The 24,314-nt window shown below is 35.8% G+C and overlaps 1 protein-coding gene across 1 annotated transcript; it reads left to right on the forward strand.

Moving 5' to 3' along the window:
* Nucleotides 1-489: 489 nt before the first annotated feature.
* LOC113781425 (disease resistance protein RPM1-like) lies at nucleotides 490-21,340 on the forward strand. Its single transcript, XM_027327358.1, has 2 exons — nucleotides 490-3,162; nucleotides 20,850-21,340. Exons 1-2 carry the CDS (start codon nucleotides 625-627, stop codon nucleotides 21,183-21,185), a joined length of 2,874 nt encoding a protein of 957 aa, XP_027183159.1. The 5' UTR covers nucleotides 490-624; the 3' UTR covers nucleotides 21,186-21,340.
* The last annotated feature ends 2,974 nt before the right edge of the window (nucleotides 21,341-24,314 follow it).

Genomic DNA, 24,314 nt, shown 5'->3' on the forward strand with positions numbered 1-24,314 from the left:
TCAAATAATAGTTGATACACAAGTAATGAGACTAAAAAATTGATTGTTTTGAGATACCATACTTTAGAGGAATATGTTTGGCACGAATATCACCAAAATAAATAATTGCATAGTGGAAGGAAGGAAAATGCCAGCAGAAATTAGTCAGCAGAAGGGGCAAAACATTTTGCAGTAGTTTTTCTTCGTTAAAAGAAATCAATAATGTCCAGTCCAACGCGTTTTAACTTTATTCCTTCCCCCTCGTATAAAGAACTAAAAGAAGTAAAGAACCCACAATTGATAGATGCTCCTTTATCTTTATCCCACCAAAGGACCCACAGTTGAAAGAAGGTCCCGAAGACATGTGCAAACACAGTCTTCTTAATAGTTTCCATGATTTTAGATTGTGGCAGGTAAGGCAGCTTCGTTCTTCACAATCATGTTTCTTTCTTTAGTTTCTTCTAATTGGTTAATTCTTTTTTTTTTTCTTTTTGATAAATACTGCACCATATAGCATCGAAGTTCATCAGCTTATGAATCTATAACCTCCTCTTCCTTCTTCCTTTCAAGATACTACAACTGGACTGTCCTATAAACCAGAAGCTGCCTTCCCCGACATTCTTAGGTTAAAAAGAAAGACAGAAAATGGCAGAAACTGTTCTCTCTTTTGTGCTGCGTCAACTCTCAACTTTTCTGCACGAGGAGGGACGACTATTGGGAGGGCTTCGGCAAGAGGTCCAATTCATCATGGATGAGTTGGAGCAAATGAGAGCTTTCCTGCGAGAGGCAGAAGCAAGAGAAGAAGATGCTCAACCCACGCTCCAACAATGGATCAAGCAAGTGCGAGATGCTGCTTATGACACTGAGGACATTCTTGATGAATTTGTAGCTCGCTTTGCTCGGCATCCCGCAACAGGATTCTATGGCTCTGTTCGGAGAATTTTCAGCTCCATCAAGAATTTGAGAGCTCGTCATCGAGTTGCCAGCGAAATACAAAGCATCAAGTCCAGAATCAAAAGTATTTCTGAAGCTCATCAAAGATACCGATCCGAATATGGTATCTCTGCCCAGGCGTCCAACTCCCTTTCTGCTCTGAACAACACAACCTGGCGCTATAGCAGAGATGATGCGCTGCTTGTGGAAGAAGCTAAATTGGTTGGCATTGACCAGCCCAAGAAACGTCTTATTTCTCAGCTCCTCCGAGGGGATGATTACCAACTGAAAGTTGTTTCAGTGGTTGGTATGGGAGGACTTGGCAAAACTACCCTGGTGAAAAGAGTCCATGAGGATCCAGAAGTCAGAAGGCATTTCCCTGTTCGGGCTTGGGTAACTGTCTCTCAAACATGTGACTTTCAGAGCCTCCTGAAAGACTTGATTCGGCAGTTACACGAGGAAGGACAGAAACCAGTCCCACAATCGATCGAGTCTATGACTGCCACTGAGCTGAAAAAATTTATCAAAGATTTTCTTCAACAAGCTGGAAGGTATGCAATTGTTTTTGATGATGTATGGGACGTGGAATTTTGGAATACCATCAAATTTGCACTACCCGAGAGTAGCGACGGCGGCAACCGTGTCATGCTAACAACTCGGAAAGCTGATGTAGCCTCTGCCTCTTGTACAGAATCTCTAGGTTATATCCACAGATTGGAGCCACTGTCCTTTGAAGATTCGTGGACCCTGTTTTGTAACAAGATCTTTAAGGGAAATAGTTGCCCTGGCCATTTGATGGATGTTGCCAAAGTTATATTGGGTAAATGTGAGGGCTTGCCGCTTGCGATTCTTGCAATCAGTGGGCTTTTGGCTTTGAAAGATTTAAACAGAACAGAGGAATGGGAGATGGTTCGACGCAGTCTTGGGGGTGAATTAGAAGGCACTGGTAAGCTGGACAGAGTTAAAAAGATACTCTCTCTTAGTTATAGTGATTTACCTTGGCATCTAAAGACATGTCTGTCGTACACAAGTATCTACCCGGAGAATTACAAAATAGGATGCCATAGACTAATTAATTTTTGGATTGCTGAGAGGTTTGTAGAATGGAGAGAAGGAATGAGTATTGAAGATGTAGCCTGGGATTATCTCAGTGAACTCGTCAGTAGAAGCCTGATTCAAGTGACTGGTGTGTTTTATGAAGGAATGCCCGAATATTGTCGAATCCATGACCTATTGAGAGAAGTTATCGTTTCCAAGTCAAGGGAACAAAACATGGTCACAGTTACTACTGGACAACCAACGATGTGGCCGTCCGAGAAGGTACGCCGTTTAGTAGTCCATAGTAGTAGCAGTAACAATACCCAGCACCAGCAACAAAGACAAAATTATTGCATTGACCACCTTCGGTCGTTCATTACTATTGGATCCACAGACCCGCTACTATTCAAAATGTTGATATCTGAAATTTCACGGAATAGTAAGTTGTTAAAGGTCTTGGATTTGAGACGTCAAGAGGAAATACCAAATGAGATTTTCAACTTGTTTCATCTCAAGTATCTGAACCTATATGGTACGAGAGTGGAAAGAATCCCGAAAGCCATTGGAAAGCTTCAACATTTGGAGTATCTGAATTTGGGTAAAACTGGAGTTAGGGAACTGCCCATGGAAATCCTAAAGCTGCAAAAGCTTCGATTTCTCAGAGTATTTGAACCAGTTGATCCTTCAGATGATGATTATGGATATCATGGATTTAAAGCTCCCTCGAATATGGGAGGGCTTCTTGCCTTAGAAGTATTAAACTACATAGATGCAAGTAGTGGATCCACAATAGTTAAGGAGATAGGAAAGCTGACCCAATTAAGAGTATTAGGTATTACAAAGTTGAGAAGAGAAGATGGAAAGGAGCTCTGCTCCTCCCTTGCCAATCTCACCAGTCTTCATAGATTAAGCATTGAATCAATTGGAAAAGGTGATGATCATGAGATAATCGATCTAAATCATCATCATCCATCTCTTTCTTCTTCTTCGTTTCTTCAATCTCTTCGTATGCTGATTTTGCGTGGCCGATTAGAAAAGATGCCACAATGGGTAGCTCATCTTCACGGTTTGGTAAGAATAGATTTGAATTGGAGCGGGTTAAAGGGCGTGGAGGATCCGCTTGAATCCCTCCAACATTTGCCCAATTTGGTTTGTATTAATTTCTGTGGATCTTACCAGGAAGAAGGGCTGTGTTTCAAGGCTGGAGGGTTCCTAATGCTAAAGGATTTGCTCCTAAAGAGAATGGAAGGGTTGAGATGGATGAGAGTGGAGGAGGGTGCATTGCCTCGTCTCCGAAAACTAATTCTGGAACAACTTCCATTACTGGAGGAATTACCATTGGGTATTCAGCACTTGAGCCATCTTCAACAGCTGGTTTTGTTTGAGACGAGTTCTCAATTGAGAGAGAAGCTGTTAGAGAATCAGAAGGAAGAAAGTGAAGATTACAGAAGAATCGCACACATTCCTGAAATTCTCATTGGTTACTATGCAGATGATAGGAAATGGAGAGAGCACCAGCTATGGGGGGAGAAGAAGAAGAAGAGAACATAATCATTCCTAGCAGCAGCAGCCGCCGTGGCTTCCCTTTCTCTAGTTTGTGGACAGCACTGGTTCCTCTTCTTTTGTTTTTATTTTATTTTTGTTCATCATCTTCTGTGTCTTGCCTTCTTATTTATTGTTTGTATCGTGCATACTGTTTGAGATTGTTAATGTATACAATTACTCTTTTATCCTTTTTTTTTTCTATATTTGATTTAGCTAACGATCAAGAAGTGTATTTTCTTTGTAATTTGAGTGTGATGGAACTCATTGTGAGGTCATCTCTGTTTCATGTTTGTTGGCCCTATTCCAAGTTTATTCTTTTGCGCTGGTTTCAGTGTTTCTCTACAGATTTTGGCATTTTTTATCTTTTTATTGTGAACAGTAATTTAGTGGTTGGGCAGCTGCTTGCTTCATATGTTTTTCCAGATTTCTGTTGGATTGAAGAAGAAAATGAACATAAAAAAGATGAGATTAATAGGATGATTATTTGTTATTTTTGATGTACTTCGAAAGTGAAACCGAAACCAAAAACTTTATAGTTAAAAAGAATTGAAAACCAACAAAATTCTGACGGAGAAGAGAGGAGGAGTTTGACTAATTAACCGTAGTTAGTAAGATAAGTGTGAGATTAGTACCAATTCATTGACTAAGTACAAGATTAGTAAAATATCGAATAACAGCTAGAAAACAATCATTATAAAACATTCACTGGACTGTATCAGCCTAAAAGTTAAAGCTGTCATTTATTTAAGGATAAAAATGTCAACGACGAGCAACTAAATAAAGGCCCATAAAGTCATTTCACAAATACCGCAGCATCATCCACTTGTACACTCTGCTAAACCAACTGGCCTATCAAAACTCAAATGACTTAATTAACCATCCAAAAGCAGATAAAAATTTTTGAACTGTATCCTTTACGACTGCTTCTTATTTTTGTGCAGGATTCATATTCATATAATAGACCATTTGGGCAACTGAATTGGTTAAATCTATACTGGCCAAATGTTGCATTTGACCTTGAGCTATGGATTACCGCCAAACGTTGAGATGCAGGCAGTCACAACTTTAGGATAGTGATCAAAAGGGAATGGTGACCAAATTCTTGTAACAAAACTCAGCGAGTTAGGAATATTGGGCATTCTTTTATGGACTGCTTCTCAGAGTAGAGTGGGTTCTACAACTGAGGTACTAATCGCGATGCATAAAAAAAGTTCAAATAATAGTAGCATGATGCCGACAATAATAACCTTTGCTTCTAGAAAAGAAAAGGTTATTTTTTGTAACATGCACAGATGCCTATGTCCATGCACTTCCAAAGTTATATCAAGTTGTGAAATCACAAAATTTTTGCCAGTTCTTCTCATGGAGAGAATACTTCGGCGTTACTTTCCCACAGTCTTTCTTTGATCCTACCATTTGTAAGCATAATTTAGCTCTCCATAGATGCTTATAACCACCAATGCTTTTGGCACATTCTACATGTATGCTTATTTCAAAAAAATATATATATAATTAATTTTTTTTACAATATGTTATTGTATGGAGAATCATGTTAGAGGCTTAGAGCGTGTATGTTTTTTAAGAAATCTATTATTACTATGCTTTTTTATTTAGGAAATTATTATATTTAAAATCATGGTTGAGTAAAAGAGGGAATTTGGCTAGTTTAAATACTAACTTCAGAGGGCATTTTTAATATAACATTAAATGATAATTGTACACTTAAATTAGCATTGAACTTTAACCCTTGATTTAGTATTGTACTTTTATTTCTCAGGTGGATGAGTATTATTTGAATTAAGACTCAATTCTCACCTTTTACACCCCCAAAGTGCAAATTGCAAAAGCGTAGTATTGAGTTTGTGACACATTTTGTAGAAATTATATATTGTTGAATCAAATATACTGGCCTACACATCAATGTTACACATCAGTGTTCTTTTTCCCACTCAATGTATCAATTCCCCTAATAAAATCCAGAGACATAATATAGATGCTGGCATTCCCCAAATTTGATAAAATCAACAGAACAAAATTTGGTATAATTTAGGTAACAAAAAAATGCAACTTATTTTTGAAAACAAAAAAAAGGGATAATTTCATAAACCTCCTTTGAGGTTTTTGATAATTTCACTTAGCTCTCCCCAATTTTAGAAAATTACACTAACCTTCCTCGGTTCAATAAAATGACTACAATACCCTCTACTTAATAGATAATTTACCACATGTGGGACACAAAAACCAAATCAAAAGTAAAACAAAATATAAAAACCTGCAATAACTCGTCATCATCCCCAACCCTACTTTAATTAAAAGTTGTTTCTTTTCTCTTTCCCTCCATTTTTTTTACCTCTTATGATTCTCTCCTTCCTATCTATAACCCCACAGTCTCTTCCACCCATCAACTACACCACCATGCAAACCTACCCGAAGTGTTTATTTCTTGTCTATTTCTCTCTTTCTGTGGTACTTAACTATCAATCATCTTGTTTATTTCTTCTTGTATTATAATTTGCATATATTAAAGAATCAAAATTTCCAAAATTACAAATTGAGGGAGCAAATGAAAATTTCATGGTCAAATTAGATGGAGATGATGAAGATGGTTGTGATAGAGAGGAAAAAAGATGAAATTAATGAGCTATGGTTGGAAGAGAAAAGGGATGACTCTGGGTTATACTATTATGTCTGTTATGCACTAGAATCTAATATCTTCATTTAGTTTCATTGTTGTTTTATTTACAAGTATTGGTGGTGGTTTGTCATAAAAATTAGTTTCTTTGTTCCTAGCACCATTGGAATGTGAGGTTCCTCTTGGCATAGACATCAATAGTGGCTGGTCAGGTCTTCTATTTGAGGAAGGTGATATGTGATAGGTATTGGGTTCATAATTTGAGGTGTGAGATTAGCCAATAGACAAGATATAGTATTAACTTGGGGCGGGAAACTTTTGAGGATATTTTAGTAGGTGGTGGCGGTGGTTATGGTGTATTTGTAAAGTGATTTGGGTAGTGTTTTGGATTTTGATGATGCCGAAATTGATAGAATTTGGGGATTAAGTTGGAGTGCGATTTTGGTAAAATTTGGGATTTTAGTGATACCAAAATTAATAGAATTTGGGAATTAAATTGGAGTTTGCTTGAACGGTTGATGAGGTTTTGGGTTTACAATTATTGTGAAAGCATAGCAAATTTGGATTAAAGTATTTGTTACTTTTTTTGGGGTTAAATTGATCACTAAACCTTTTTTTCACTTTCTTTTGATGTTATGATATTGCATAAGGGTATTTTAGGATACTTAAGTATAATTCTAGCCTAATGGATCTATAATGTTACTTAAATAGTAAAAGCAAGAGACGTTAGTGTAATTTTCTAAAATTGAGGGGAGCTTAGTGAAATTGTCAAAAACCTCAAGAGAGGTTTCTGAAATTATCCCTAAGTTAAATGGCCAGTTGCCATCAAATTTAACTTCTTGTTCAGTAATTCAACGATTGTCATTGTCATCGAATGAATTTAGCGGACAGACACCCAGGGAATATGGAACCTTGAAGAAGCTGGAAGGGCTGTATCTTGCCCGGAACAGTTTATGGGTGTGGTACCGAATTGTTGTAAATCTACAGAGCCAAATCTGGTTAATTAGTATCATCTGATTTGATCAACTTCAATATATGAACTTTAGTGATGGAGCCAGGATTTGTTCCTTTGAGAGACCAAAATTTTTCCTAACAAAATTATCTTAATATGTTATTCCTAAAATAATTTTCATCTATTTAAATATATGACATTTAAAAACATCAAATATATACTTTAATTATAAAGGTTTGTCTATTTCATAAGCATGTAGCATAGTCATAATGAAAATTAGGATAAGAAATAACTTTTGATTAAGTATTTTATAACATTACAAACCACCCAACTTACACATTATGAGAAGATACTCCAATATGTCACCAATGCAAATATATATATGCAATATAAATATTACTATTTTCAATTAAAAATATAAAAATTATGTTAACATATCTTGAAATTTCAACCTCTTTTCTTAAAAGTAAATTGAGCTGTACGTTCTTTCACAGAACTAAATTCATTTATGATTGAATCAGTGCTAAATTTTTTAGCAATTTCCTTTTTTATGTATGTAGTTAGGCAATCATGTAAGAAATTATCTTCCATCTTGTTTTGGATCTTTGTCTTGATTATTTTCATAATTAAAAAAGCTCGTTCTATAGTTCTAGTTGATACAGGAAGACTGAGAGCAAGTCTAATTAATTGAGCTGAGTTGTATATTTGTATATGGCCCAATAAAGTAATTAATTTTGTTTTAGCCCTTTGATAATTAGGAATTGGATCTTTTTACTATAACATATTGAATTGGATCAATTCAATATGAATTATCAATTTATATGCTTAATTTTTTGAAAGTTAAATAATTAGCATGATAAAAAATAAATAACATTTTGTGAAGAAAAATTAATTCAAAGGTGCCTAATTCACACAGATATAAACTCTCATAGTATAAACTAAAATTGTAAAAAATTAGGGGAAGCTAACTTTGTTTTTCACATATATTTATATACTATGAATTACAAATTTTCAAAACTTAAAGGGTCATGGCTCCCCCAACTCCCTTGGCTCCATCGTTGGTCAACTTTGTTTTCCCTTATTTATTTCTCGTGCATAAACTGGGGATAGCTATGTATCTCGGTGAATCAAAGAAGCATCTCTTAGGTTATTCCAAGTGTATCTTTTGTGAAAACACAAAAACCCTATCACAATAACTCTCACAATATAAGATGTAATAAAAGCTAATGCTTGAATTTCAACAAACCATCCATGAACTGGGTAGAAAAGTAATGCAAGTAAGCTGACTACAAAGAAGAGATTGAAGGTTTCTCTCTCTCGACTGCAGGTCATGGGTCCAAACTTTGGAAACGTGCAAGTGGATAAAATCTTAAGAGTGTGCTAGTGCATCTTTTTTGTCTAAGGCTCCGTTTGATAACACTGAATCTGAATTCTGAATTCTGAATACTGAAATAATTAATTTGCTGAATTTTAAGCACTGAAAAGAGATATATGAATGTCTGAATCTTAATGCTGAATCTATTTATACTGTTTGATAAATATTCATAACTTAATGCTTAATAAGCTAAATTGTACAATTTTGCCCTTCTATCTTTTAATCCAAAAAGGAAATAGAACCTATGATTTAATTAACTTAAAATTGTTAGGTATGAAAATGACAATGATTGTGAAGAGCAATGCATACAGTGACAATGTTTCTTTGTGTGGGAAAAGGGTATGGTTTCATTGTTTTGAGAATGGGAAAACGAGCTTTTAATACTTCAAAAGCACGTTCAATTACATTTCTCAATCTTGCATGTGCTTGGTTAAAGCGTTCTTCTTTTGATCTTGGACGAGAAGCATTTCGAAAATCAGACAACCAATATCTAATATTTCGATATGGTGTCATAAAGCCACGTGTGTGTGGATAAGCTGCATCACATAAATAATATTTGTCTGCACAAAAAAAAAATATATCAAAATATAAATGTTTGTGGATAAAAATTACTGCAAAAAAATACTATTGTTAAAAAAAATTTTTGAATAGAGAATATCAGGTTGTTTTGTTTAATTAGATAAGGATTTTGAATAGGAAATATTAGGTTGTTTAATTAGATAAGGATTTTGAATGTAATTAACAAGCAGGGACATATTTGGTAGATAAGATAAAGTAGTTGAAGTAAATCTCTTGATTCTTATCAAATTAAGCATTCAGCTACGATTCTTGTGCTGAAAAAAATACATACAAATTCAGCACCACTTAATAAGTTCAGCAGGTGAATTTTTATTTATCAAACACCCACAACATCTGAATGTCTGAATAAATTCAGTTTCAACACTTTTTTATGTTATCAAACAGGCACTAAATGAATATTTTCATCTGGTTCTTATGCAACTTAATTGGGTTTTCCTACCCTTTCAGAGTAGGACATAAAATATAGGCACAGTCAATTGTAATATAAAAGCAACAGAGTTTAGATAGCCATTATTTATAAATATATTATTTTATTTATATTATAAATATATTTTTTAATTATATATTTTTATCTTTTCAACCATCTCTTCAGAGGAATAATTTTGTATTCTTAACTACTTTCAGCTACTCTCGGCCAGGTTTCACAAAAGAATTCAGAAACTCGAATTGAACTTAGCTCTTGAGTTGCTTTTTCTGTTCCACTCCGACGAAATTCACTTTCCTCTGCATCACATGTTCCTGGAAAACTCATAGCTGGCTTCCATTTGATTCAGAACTGTCATTTTTGCTTTGAGGTGGGGTCTTGAGTTGCTTTGAACTGGAAAACTTGATCAGACACCTTTGCTTTATTCCTTGCTTTGTTAAATAATCCGACATTGCACGATGCTTCGACATCATTGCTCTTGTGGTCTTTCCTCTTTAACTACTTATACCAAAATTTTGGTCAGACACCGTATTGGAGTGGTTTGTTCCTAAGGTTTCTTTGATATTCCATCCGTTTTTATTACAAATGCTAATTGGTCCAAGGGGCAACCAAAAAAAAAAAAGCAGAAATTAGTTCGATAGAAGAAGGAGGAGGTTATAGATGTCGGCAGAAGGAACAGAAGACTCTGTTGTAGTTTTATTTCTTCGTCAATGAAATCAATAACCGCGTTTTAACTTTATTCCTTCCCTTTGTAAAGAACCCACAGTTGAAAGATGCTCCTTCATCTTTATCCGACCAAAGGAACCACAGTTGAAAGAAGGTATTGAAGACTGATCACCCCACCAATTGCACAGTCTTCTTAATAGCTTCCGTGATTTTGTATTGTAGCAGGTAAGGCTGCTTCGTCTTTCAGACAAATTTATTGAAATGAATTCCTAACAAAATTTTAGGAATGGGTTCAAAAAATTAATGTATTGTAGCAGGTAAGGCAGCTTCGTTTTTCACAATCATGTTTCTTGCTTTAGTTTCTTGTAATTGGTTAATTCTTTCTTTTTCTTTTTGATAAATATTGCACCATATAGCATCGAAGTTCATCAGCTTATGAATCTATAACCTCCTCTTCCTTCTTCCTTTCAAGATATTACCAAGTGGACAGTCCCATAAGCCAGAAGCCGCCTTCCCCAACATTCTTAAGTTAGAAAGAAAGACTGAAAATGGCAGAAACAGTTCTCTCTTTTGTGCTGGATCAACTCTCAACTTTTCTGCGCGAGGAGGGACGACTATTGGGAGGGCTTCGGCAAGAGGTTCAATTCATCAGGGATGAGTTGGAGCAAATGAGAGCTTTCCTGCGAGAGGCAGAAGCAAAAGAAGAAGATGCTCAACCTACGCTCCAACAATGGATCAAGCAAGTGCAAGATGCTGCTTATGACACTGAGGACATTCTTGATGAATTTGTAGCTCGCTTTGCTCGGCATCCCGCAACAGGATTCTACGGCTCTGTTCGGAGGATTTTCAGCTCCATCAAGAATTTGAGAGCTCGTCATCGAGTTGCTAGCGAAATACAAAGCATCATGTCCAGAATCAAAAGTATTTCTGAAGCTCATCAAAGATACCAATCTGAATATGGTATCTCTGCCCAAGCGTCCAACTCACTCTCTGCTGTGAACAACACAACATGGCGCTATAGCAGAGATGACGCACTGCTTGTGGAAGAAGCTAAATTAGTTGGCATTGACCAGCCCAAGAAGCATCTAATTTCTGAGCTCCTCGAAGGGGATGATCACCAACTGAAAGTTGTTTCAGTGGTTGGTATGGGAGGACTTGGCAAAACTACCCTAGTGAAAAGAGTCCACGAGGATCCTGAAGTCAGAAGGCATTTCCCAGTTCGTGCTTGGGTAACTGTCTCTCAAACATGTGACTTTCAGTACCTCCTGAAAGACTTGATTCGGCAGTTACACGAGGAAGGGAAGAAACCAGTCCCACAATCGATAGAGTCTATGACCATCACTGGGCTGAAAAAAATTGTCAAAGATTTTCTTCAACAAGCTGGAAGGTATGCAATTGTTTTTGATGATGTATGGGACGTGGAATTTTGGAATACCATCAAATTTGCACTGCCTGAGAGTAGCCACGGCAACCGTGTCATGCTAACAACTCGAAAAGCTGATGTAGCCTCTGCCTCTTGTACAGAATCTCTAGGTTATATCCACAGAATGGAGCCACTGTCATTTGAAGATTCGTGGACCCTGTTTTGTAACAAGATCTTTAAAGGAAATAGTTGCCCTGGCCATTTGATGGATGTTGCCAAAGGTATATTAGATAAATGTGAGGGCTTGCCCCTTGCGATTCTTGCAATTAGTGGGCTTTTGGCTTTGAAAGATGTAAACAGAACAGAGGAATGGGAGATGGTTCGACGCAGTCTTGGAGGTGAATTAGAAGGCACGGGTAAGCTGGACAGAGTTAAAAAGATACTTTCTCTCAGTTATAGTGACCTGCCTTGGCATCTCAAGACATGTCTGTTATACACAAGTATCTACCCAGAGGATTATGAAATAGAATGCCGTGGAATAATTAATTTGTGGATTGCTGAAAGGTTTGTTGGATGGAGAGAAGGAATGAGTATTGAAGATGTAGCCTGGGGTTATTTCAGTGAACTCGTCAATAGAAGCCTAATTCAAGTGACTCGTGTGTTTTATGAAGGATTACCCCAAGAATGTCGAATCCATGATCTATTGCGAGAAATTATCGTTTCCAAATCGAGGGAACAAAATATGGTTACAATTACTACTGGACAACCGATGATGTGGCCGTCCGACAAGGTACGCCGTCTAGTAGTCCATAGTAGTAGCAGTAACAGCACCCAGCACCACCAACAAAGACGAAGTTATTGCTTTGACCACCTTCGGTCGTTCGTTACATTTGACCACCTTCTACTATCCAACATGTTGTTATCTGAAGTTTTAGGGAGCAGTAAGCTGTTAAAGGTTTTGGATTTAAGCGGTCAAGAGATCCAGGAGGAAATACCAAATGAGATTTTCAAGATGTTTCGTCTCAAGCATCTGGACCTATGGGGTACGAGAGTGGAGAGAGTCCCGAAAGCCATTGGAAAGCTTCAACATTTGGAGTATCTGAATTTGGGTAACACCAGAGTTAGGGAATTACCCATGGAAATCCTAAAGCTGCAAAAACTTCGGGTTCTCAGAGTATATCAACAAGTTGATTCTTCCGATGATGATTATGGATATCATGGATTTAAAGCTCCCTCGAATATGGGAGGGCTTCTTGCCCTAGAAAGATTACAATTCTTAGATGCAAGTAGTGGATCTACAATAATAAAGGAAATAGGAAAGCTGACCCAATTAAGAGAGTTAGGTATTACAAAGTTAAGAAGAGAAGATGGAAAGGAGCTCTGCTCCTCCCTTGCCAACCTCACCGGTCTTCATAGATTAAGCATTGAATCAATTGGAGAAGGTGATGATGATCATGAGATAATTGATCTAAATCATCATCTCTTTCTTCTTCTTCTTCGTTTCTTCAATCTCTTCGTATGCTAATTTTGTGTGGCCGCTTAGAAAAGATGCCACAATGGGTAGCTCATCTTCACGGCTTGGTAAGAATAGATTTGGACTGGAGCAGGTTAAGGGGTGAGGAGGATCCGCTTGAATCCCTCCAACATTTGCCCAATTTGGTTAGATATTAATTTCTGTGGATCTTACCAGGGAGAAGGGTTGTGTTTCAAGGCTGGAGGGTTCCTAAATCTGAAGTGGATGCACTTAAAGAGAATGGAAGGGTTGAGATGGATGAGAGTGGAGGAGGGTGCATTGCCTCGTCTCCAAAAACTATTTTTGCAACAACTTCCATTACTAGAGGAGTTACCTTTGGGCATTCAGTACTTGAGCCATCTTCAAGGGCTGTATTTGTATCAGATGAGTTCTGAATGATAGAAAAGGTAGAGAATCAGAAGGAAGAAAGTGAAGATTACACAAGAATCGCACACATTTCTGAAATTGTCATTGGTAGCTATACAGATGATGGGGAATGGAGACAGCGCCAGCTATGGGAGAAGAAGAAGAAGAAAACATAATCATTCCTAGCAGCAGCAGCCGCCGCCGTGGCTTCTTCCTCTTCTATTGTTTTTATTTTTTCTTTTGTTCATCGTCTATTGTTCTTATTTATTGTTTGTATCGTGCATACTGTGTGAGGTTGTTAATGTATTGTATACAATTACTCTTTTATCTTTTTGTTTCTGTTTTTGGTTTAGCTAACGATCATGAACAGGTGCGCATGTTAGAAGTGTATTAATAATACCTACCAAAAAAATTTTATTAAAAACTCCAAAAAATGGCTTTTAAACTTTGGTCAGAGGCGATACGTAGACCCAATGTGGCTTGTAAAAATAGCGAATATTTGATTTATTATATGACTCCTTTTACGTACGTAATCTATATCTCCCAATGTGTTCTTTCCTTCTCAAATTTGCCAATGTTTCAATTCACATTTGACCATCCATTCATCACTGACCAGCATAATTACTTCGTCCTCATAAACCGACAAAATGTGTATCACTCAATTCTTAAAAACATTTTTTACACTGAAATTAAAATTAAAAACTTCACGTGAGGTATTCCTAGTTGCTTAATTTATCACTTGTCAATAGTCAAATTACATGTGCCCTTTTGGCAGTTTAGTTCTGTATCTCAATTGCTTGTGTCTGCTTCACATCCATCCACGTTGCAATGGATGCCGAGAATAGCGATTTTCGCTATTTTCTTTGTAATTTGAGTGTTGATTTTGTCCTCTTTTGTCTTTTTGGATGTGATGGAACTCATCTCTATTTCATGTTTGACTGCCACACGTTCCAAGTTTATTCTTTTGCGTTGGTTTCACTGTTGTTTCTCTACAGATTTTGACCTTTTTGGTCTCTTTATTGTGAATAGTAATTTAGTAGCTGCTTGCTTCATATGTTTATCCAGATTTCTTTGACCTCTCGTGTTTTTTGCGAAAATCTTTTTGGCTTTCATTCAAGTACAAGAAATCATATGATTCGCAAACAAAACAGCAACTTTAGTTACTAAATTATTCTTCACAAGTTAAATAGTACCAACAGCAAACTACACATTACTAATCAATACTAAATATTACAAAAATCAACACAGCCTAGAATAATACACCTCAAATTATACTATCATACACACTGAGAAATCCTTCAATTAATCCACTCTCACAACTTTCACTAGCATAAAATTAATCAGGACCAATAATCAAATCACAATTAGACAAATCGTAAATATACTATACTGTAAACAGTAAAAATACCAAAAAAATAAAAATGTGAAACTGTTAACCACTCTACCAATAGAAAAACATATCAAAATCATAATCATTCAAAACAATACAAAATATGACAAATTCATACTACATTACAAAAATTATATTACAAAGAGCAAATTATCTGGATGGTCACTAAACTTTTGCAATCATCGAATTTGGCCACTGAACTATTAAAAATCTGATTTTAACCACTAAAATGTATAAAGTTAAGACTCGTGGCCATTCTGTTACATTTAGTCGTTAAGTTTGTCGATCCGATTGTCCGCGGGATTTCCAAGACAAAAGAAAGGGGCAATTTAGGAAGTTGAAAAGAGCACTTGTACCACTTCTTCCTCTGGTTCTTCGACTTCCTTTTATTTCTGCTCAATAGAGGTTAGTTTTGCTTGATTACAAAATTGGTGCATGAATTCGAATTTATGCCTGTGGTTTACAAATCCGTTTAAATAAAAGTGAGCGATTAAAATAATTGAGATTGAGCTAGTATTTTTCCTTTTTTTTTTTGGTAGAAGGTGTAAAATAGAAATGAGCACAACAACACAGAGAACTCCCAAATCCTGGAGGCAGTCTTTATTCTTCCATGATTTAGCTACACCAGTTTCTTCAAGAAAATCTGGCGGAAAATTTGCGCAACCCCAAGTCAGGCAGCCGCTGTATCGGCCCTATGGCGTGAGAAATTTGCCAACTCTGATCTTCCACCTCCACCAATGTTCACTCTTGAAGACCGGTCAGATTTATCTCCAGAATCTGGAATTCCTGACTATCCGGTTTCTCCTGGGGTCGGGTCAGATCCAAGAATGCCACTGAGTACGTGAGTAGTTTTGGCAAGGAGTTTTCAACTCCTAAGAGCAAGTCTGGACCCAGCACTTCATGTGCTACTGCCATGCGAAACTTTGACACATAATTTCAAGTAAGAAATTGTTTTGGATAAGAAACTTTGACACATATAGGAATTGAAGATGGAGTACAAGCGACACTAAATAGTTTTAATAGGGAGTTTTTTTCATTTTAATTACCATTATTATTGAGGTTTAATCGTTTGAAATGTTTCGTATTTTTAATTACTACCAAAATTAAAATGTAATAACTCTAATTGAAAGATGAGGGTAATATGGGTACAACAAAAATTAAGATAAAAAAGTGCTTATAACATATGATGCCAATACCCATCGAACTTTTAATATAGTAATAGATAATAGATTGGTCCATGGAGTCACTATCCAAAATCCGCTCTCTTATCAGGTAAGTTGATTAAGGTTTTGGATTTTTGGAGCTGCGCAATTTAAAGAAATCCCAAATGAAGAAGAACAAAAGTTAAAAACAATCCCAAATGCATTGAGAGCTTCAGAATATAGAATATCTAGATATGGGTGATCCTATTGCCAGTTGGTTACCAATGGAAATCCCTTTTTAACTAGATTATTTAAATCCTGATAATGGGTGTTACATATTAGAGTTCCATCAGAATCAAGAGGGCTTCTTTCCTCAAGTTACAAGCAATAATTGTTTCAACAGTCCATGATTATTTTTTTCTTTATGTTGGGGCAACACAGAAATTGAACTGGATTTTTTGAAGCACGGATTAGTTTTATTTTTTGAATTAAGTTGCTTCAAATCCCTTTAGTTCTCACTTACAATATTCTATCATGTGAAAATGAAAATTTATGCATGTGAAATATCATAAGCAACCATCCTTGGCACCAGGTATAAGCAATGTCACGCTGATACAGAATAACAGAGATTAATTGAGAAAGTGTATTCTTTCCTTCGAAAGCAGTCAAAGAGGATAACAGAAGAGTTGAAGTAAGAATATTCAGGATACGAAGAATGAAGCCATCTTTAGTTATCTTATTATTGACACCAAAAGTGGTGCTTCAACCTTAAATGATACTAATTTGCAGAATTGAAGAAAGGATATAACATTTCAAGTTGATTCTATCTACCCTACGGAATAGATTATTGCAGGAAGAAGGTAAATCATGAATAATTTTTGGCCAACATTTACTGGAGGGGTTATTAATAACACACAGTTGGCCTGATTTTCTGTAAGAAGAAAAATTCTCTCCCTTTAATTCCAATATATATTTTTTTGGTTAGCCCGATTCATTGCAAACTTGTCTTGCGGCAAATGTTGTAAGCCGAAATAACAATGCTGAAAAGACACAAAAGACAAATAACCTGATTCATTGCAAACTTGTCTTGCTTTCCTCATACTTTTGTAATAGTACAACATAGAAAGGCAGACTTGGCTCCAACATTCATCTCAATTTTGTTGATGCACATTCTACACTAAAAAAAAATGCGCTTCTTTTCTTTGAGAGCCTTTGAAGGTGATATAGCTAAGACTTGACGTAAGAATAAAAAGGACAAGAAGAATAAAGCCATGTTTGTTCATCTCTTTCTTACTCGTAAGGGCTGATTTATTCCAAAAGTGGTGCTTCTGCTCTCACTATGATACTAATTTCCGGAAGTGAAGAAAGAATAAATCATTTCAACTTTCTTTCTACAAATTCCAAACCACGGGGAACAAGGAAGGTAGAAAAAGAGCATTACTTCCGATGGAATCAGCCTGATCCCCACCAAGGTCTTCCTTCCTATATAATAAATCCTTCTCAGGCACCCAAAAAATGTATGAAGTTAAAACCATTCTTCTACTCATAACCATATAAAAAGAAGCAAAAACCCTGCCTCCTTCTTCTTCTTCTTGAAAAAAAAATATATAACAAAAAACAATACAAATGGCAGAAACTGTTGTCTCTTTTGTTTCAAATCGTCTCGCAACCTTACTCCAAGAGGAGGGAAGCCTATTGGGAGGGCTTCGACAAGAGGTCCAACTCATCAAGGATGAGTTGGGGCATATGAAAGCTTTCCTCAAAGTGGCTGAAGCAAAAGAAGATGATGATCCCAGGTATGGGTGGCAAACCAATCCACCCAACTAAATTTACTCGTACCCGTCTATGAATAGACGGGTATGGGTATCATAAATTTTTTTATATGGGTATAAATGGGTTACCCAATAATACCCATTTATTAAATGGTATTATTGGCAACCCATTAAATCCAATTAACTCGTTTAGAATTCTCTTCCCCCACCCATTTTTTTTTCCAGATTTTTCATTTTGTCATGATGTTAACTACTTTTGTTTCATTGTTATTATTATTTGTTGGTTTATCTTATTATTTTATTTTCTCTTAGTTTGTTAACTTATTCATTTTTTAGGATTACCAATTTATGATAAGTTTTAACTTCTTTTCTTATCTTTCTAAAATGAAAATTTAAATTTATATACGTTAGGGGTTCAAAATTTTTGGATTGCATTTTTATAACACTTAGTATAAATTTTTATATTCTTATTATTCAATTATTAAATAATATGTAATTTTGCGACATAGAGTATCAATGGAAAAAAAATTGGTAATTAGACTTATTAAGTATTATAAGTAAATATTTAAAACTAATGATGGGTACAAAGAGCGGTAAAAATTGATAACTTAGTTTGCAAAAAAGAATTTAAATGAGTTTACAAAAAGTTAAAATAAATGGGTTATAAATGGGTAATTGGATTATCCAATTCATTTTTTGACTTACCCATTTATACCCATCTAATTAAATGGGTATAAACGGATTGACTTACTTATACCCATTACCCATTTTATCCAATCCAAACACGTCCAAGTCACCCATTTTGACACCTCTAATCTCAGGCTCCAAGAATGGATCAAGCAAGTGCGCGAAGTTGCTTATGACATTGAAGATGTTCTCGATGAATTTGTACTTCGCTTTGCTGGCTACCGACATCATGGATTCTGTGGCTCTCTTCAGAGAATTCTCAAAGCCATTAAGAGCTTGCCAGCTCGTCATCAGGTTGCCAGTGAAATTCAAAGCATAAAGTCCAGGATAAAAAATATTTCAGAAGGATGTCGGAGATACCAAGTTGAATTTGGCATCGACCACCGTGTCACTGGATCTTCAACCATGAACGACTCATGGCGCTATAGCAGGGATGATGCACTTCTAGTGGAGGAAGCAAAATTGGTTGGCATTGACCAGCCCAAACAACATCTGATTTCTAAGCTTCTCGAGGCAGACGATCACCAACTCAAGGTTATTTCAGTGGTTGGTATGGCTGGACTAGGGAAAACTACCCTGGTCAAAAAGGTCCATGAAGATCCAGATGTTAGAAAGAATTTCCCAGTTCGTGCCTGGGTAACCGTCTCTCAAACATGCGACTTTCCAAAGCTCCTGAGAGACTTGATTTGGCAGTTGCACAAGGAATTGAACAAATCAGTCCCACAATTCATCGAATCTATATCTACCGCTGAGCTGAAAGAATTTGCCAAAGATTTTCTTCAACAAGCTGGAAGGTATGCAATTGTCTTCGATGACGTGTGGGACGTGGAATTTTGGAATGAAATCAAATTTGCACTGCCTGAGGGTAACTACGGCAATCGTGTCATGCTAACAACACGAAATGCTGATGTAGCCTCTGCCTCTTGCACAGAATCTCAGGATTATGTCCACAGAATGGAGCCACTATCAAATGAAGATTCGTGGACCCTATTTTGCAACAAGATCTTTAAAGGAAATCGTTGCCCCGCCCACCTGATGGATGTTGCAAAAGCTCTATTGGATAAATGTGACGGTTTGCCTTTGGCGATTGTTGCGATTGGTGGGCTCTTAGCTTCGAAGGACGCGAGCAGAATAGATGAATGGGAGAAGATTCAACAGAGTCTTGGGGGTGAATTCACCGGTAAGCTAGAGAGAGTTAAAAGGATACTTTCTCTGAGTTACAATGATCTGCCTTCGCACCTCAAACCCTGTCTGTTGTATTTAACCATTTATCCGGAGGATTATCCAATAAACTGCCAGATGCTGATTCTATTATGGATTGCTGAAAGATTTGTAGAATGGAGAGAAGGAATGAGTATTGAAGATGTAGCCTGGGGTTATCTCAGAGAACTCATCAGCAGAAGCCTAATTCAAGCAACTAATGTGTTTTATGAAGGAACGCCCCACACGTGTCGAATTCATGACCTATTGAGAGAAGTTATTCTCATCAAGTCAAGGGAACAAAACATGGTGACAGTTACTACTGGACAACCAATGACGTGGCCATCTGAGGAGAAGGTACGCCGTCTAGCAATCCATAGTAGTAGTAACAGTAGCAACATCCAATACCACCAAGAAAGACAATTTTATTCCTTTGAACACCTTCGATCATTCATCACAGTTAGTTCCACCAACCCATTACTATCCAAAACCTTCCTATCTGAAGTTTTAAGGAGTAAGTTGCTAAAGGTTTTGGAATTGGGAGGTGAAGAGATAGAGGAAACACCAAATGAGATTTTCAACTTGTTGCACCTCACATATCTGAGCCTATATGGTACAAAAGTGAAAAGAGTCCCGAGAGCTATTGGAAAGCTTCAACATTTGGAGTATCTGAATTTGGGGGACACTCGAGTTAGGGAACTACCTGTGGAAATCCTAAAGCTGCAAAAGCTTCGGGTTCTCAAAGTATATCAACAAGTTGATTCTTCAGATGATGATTATGGATCTCACGGATTTAAAGCTCCCTCGAATATGGGAGAACTTCTTGCCCTAGAAGTATTAGACTGCATAGATGCAAGTAGTGGATCCACAATAGTTAAGGAGATAGGAAAGCTGACCCAATTAAGAGAATTACGTATTACAAAGTTAAGAAGAGAAGATGGAAAGGAGCTCTGCTCCTCCCTTGCCAACCTCACCAGTCTTCGGGAATTAAGCATTGAATCAATTGGAGAAGGTGATGATGATCATGAGATAATCGATCTAAATCATCATCATCCTTCTCTTTCTTCTTCGTTTCTTCAATCTCTTCGTATGCTAATTTTGCGTGGCCGCTTAGAAAAGATGCCACAATGGGTAGCTCATCTTCACGGCTTGGTAAGAATAGATTTGGACTGGAGTAGGTTAAGGAGTGAGGAGGATCCGCTTGATTCCCTCCAGCATTTGCCGAATTTGGTTAATATTAATTTCTGTGGATCTTACCAGGGAGAAGGGTTGTGTTTCAAGACTGGAGGGTTCCTAAATCTGAAGTGGATGCACTTAAAGAGAATGGAAGGGTTGAGATGGATGAGAGTGGAGAAGGGTGCATTGCCTCGTCTACAAACACTATTTCTGGAACAACTTCCATTACTAGAGGAGTTACCTTTGGGTATTCAGCACTTGAGCAATCTTCAGCGGCTGACTTTGTATGAGACGAGTTCTCAATTGAGAGAGAAGCTGTTAGAGAATCAGAAGGAAGAAAGTGAAGATTACACAAGAATCGCACACATTTCTGAAATTGTCATTGGTAGCTATACAGATGATGGGGAATGGAGACAGCGCCAGCTATGGGAGAAGAAGAAGAAGAAAACATAATCATTCCTAGCAGCAGCAGCCGCCGCCGTGGCTTCTTCCTCTTCTATTGTTTTTATTTTTTCTTTTGTTCATCGTCTATTGTTCTTATTTATTGTTTGTATCGTGCATACTGTGTGAGGTTGTTAATGTATTGTATACAATTACTCTTTTATCTTTTTGTTTCTGTTTTTGGTTTAGCTAACGATCATGAACAGGTGCGCATGTTAGAAGTGTATTAATAATACCTACCAAAAAAATTTTATTAAAAACTCCAAAAAATGGCTTTTAAACTTTGGTCAGAGGCGATACGTAGACCCAATGTGGCTTGTAAAAATAGCGAATATTTGATTTATTATATGACTCCTTTTACGTACGTAATCTATATCTCCCAATGTGTTCTTTCCTTCTCAAATTTGCCAATGTTTCAATTCACATTTGACCATCCATTCATCACTGACCAGCATAATTACTTCGTCCTCATAAACCGACAAAATGTGTATCACTCAATTCTTAAAAACATTTTTTACACTGAAATTAAAATTAAAAACTTCACGTGAGGTATTCCTAGTTGCTTAATTTATCACTTGTCAATAGTCAAATTACATGTGCCCTTTTGGCAGTTTAGTTCTGTATCTCAATTGCTTGTGTCTGCTTCACATCCATCCACGTTGCAATGGATGCCGAGAATAGCGATTTTCGCTATTTTCTTTGTAATTTGAGTGTTGATTTTGTCCTCTTTTGTCTTTTTGGATGTGATGGAACTCATCTCTATTTCATGTTTGACTGCCACACGTTCCAAGTTTATTCTTTTGCGTTGGTTTCACTGTTGTTTCTCTACAGATTTTGACCTTTTTGGTCTCTTTATTGTGAATAGTAATTTAGTAGCTGCTTGCTTCATATGTTTATCCAGATTTCTTTGACCTCTCGTGTTTTTTGCGAAAATCTTTTTGGCTTTCATTCAAGTACAAGAAATCATATGATTCGCAAACAAAACAGCAACTTTAGTTACTAAACTAGTTTTGTACCCGTTCGTTGAACAGGAATCATCGAAAAATAATAAATTATTTAATCAATTTTATAAAAATATCGATAGAAAATACAAATTTAATGTATATTTTATTATAACCTTTCTTAAATACAAACTTAATGTATATGAAAACTTACGATGAAAATACTTATTTAAATCCTATCTCTTCATGCAAAACAAATAGAAAATAAAATCGAAACACACGAAATTCAAGATATGTTACTAAATGTTTATAATTGAAAATGAACATGTCTTTTTAAAAAAGAAAAATGTGTATCAAAGAAAGATGTACCTGATAATCAAGAGGAGTGGAAACCCAAAATCAATGTTTTAATGTGCCAACCGCTTGCACTGGAAATACCTAACCATAAATTCGATGCTTGAAATTCATTTATTAGAGGCTATATGTAGGCATAAGAATTGATAAGCATATAAAGAGATATTGATAAGAATATTAAAAGTAGTTTTATCTTAATTTAAGTTGCTTAAAGTATGTAACTTTGGGTAGGAAATAAGAATTGATAAGGATATAAAGAGATATTGATAATAATATTAACAGTAGTTTTATCTTAAATTAAGTTGCTTAAAGTATTTAACTTTGGGTAGGAAATAAGAATTGATAAGGATATAAAGAGATATTGATAAGAATATAAAAAGATAATAATAAAAAATATATTTACTAAAGGCGTGCATGTTAAAAAAATTATATGGGTCATACCTTGTTATACCTAGAAGTTCACAAACCAAAAGAGGAGCAAGCGGCCACAAATATATGATTATGATAGAATGATAATCTGCCGCAAATATAGGATAGAATGCTTAGGACAGTTATAAGGACGGTTTTATAAGTCATACATGGATGATAAGGACAGTTTTATATTTGAAATTAAATTTAGATAGATATTGATAATTGATTTCATGCTTATGAAAAGAGAGAGATAAGCTCCGTATAGAGCATAGGTTATTTTTTTTAAAAAAAAATGTGGAAATTGAGATGGAAAAACGTAGGTTATTTTATAGAGCGAGTTGAAACTACTTGCTGTGTCGTTAAGCCACGTAGGAAAGAGAAAGTATAAAGTGATAAGAATGAGAATACGTCGTCACGTTTTCAACTTTAAATTCGAGCAACGTTTGCAAGTAGTGTATTGCATGTTGTGCTCCCTGTTTTCTGCTTCATCTTTCTCTTTGTTTCCAAAACTATGAAAGTATAATTTTAGTTCTTGATCCAAAGGATTTACTATTTCAAGATATGCTTTCCATGCCTTGTTGCCATTATTCTCGTAGGTCCACTCTGGTAAGGGTATATTGTATGAATCCAATATTTCATTCAATAGTGTCTTGAATTAAATTTTAAAAACTCGTGATTGATTCATGATTCCTACATAAATACCATTAAATAAATTAAGTGTAAATATAAATGTGCAATGATACAATAATGTTAATTTGAGCTAAAATAAAATATTGTACATTTAATTAGCCACACTATTTATGGTATTTGATGTATTAAAATGGGTAATAATTTTATAGTGAATTTTATTTGTAGAGTTAGTTGACTATATATTATGCCCATGAAAATCTTGTTGCGTTGACCCTTGAACACCAACATACATAAATTTCGCAAAAGGAACCAAAATAAATTTTTCCCTTTGAGTTCATGATCACTCAAGAGGCATAGGCCAAATGCTTATAATATGAATATTAACAGCAGTGTCAGACATAGCAAAAAAAAATTCAACTAAAGTAACTAACAATAATAATAGCTAAAGACACAAATTTCGTGAAGAAATATCTTCGTCAATTGATTATTAAAAATTTAAGAACAACATGGGACGTAATCGGCAATAGCATTTACTTCCATAAAATTCTTTACTTCCATTTACAATGCTAATTTAAGTGTACAATTCTTTATATTAAAAATACCCTCTAAAGTTAGTATTTCTACTCAACCATGATTTTAGATATAATAATTTCCTAAATAAAAATGCGTAGTATTAATGGATTTTTTTTAAAAAAAACATGTACACTAAGTCTTCTACATACAATAACTTATTGTAAAAAAAAATAATTATGTATTCATATTTTTGAAATAAGCACACATGTAGAGTGTGCCAAAAGCGCGCATT

Source organism: Coffea eugenioides, chromosome 8 (assembly GCF_003713205.1).
Source record: "Coffea eugenioides isolate CCC68of chromosome 8, Ceug_1.0, whole genome shotgun sequence".
Taxonomy (NCBI): Eukaryota; Viridiplantae; Streptophyta; class Magnoliopsida; order Gentianales; family Rubiaceae; genus Coffea; species Coffea eugenioides.

What these genes read in the sequence shown, in the direction of transcription:
- LOC113781425 (XM_027327358.1), top strand. Translation starts at nt 625, where the DNA reads ATGGCAGAAACTGTTCTCTCTTTTGTGCTGCGTCAACTCTCAACTTTT. An exon ending in GTTTCAAGGCTGGAGGGTTC is followed by an intron (nt 3,163 to 20,849) that starts CTAATGCTAAAG and finishes ACTGGAGGGTTC; the next exon opens with CTAAATCTGAAGTGGATGCA.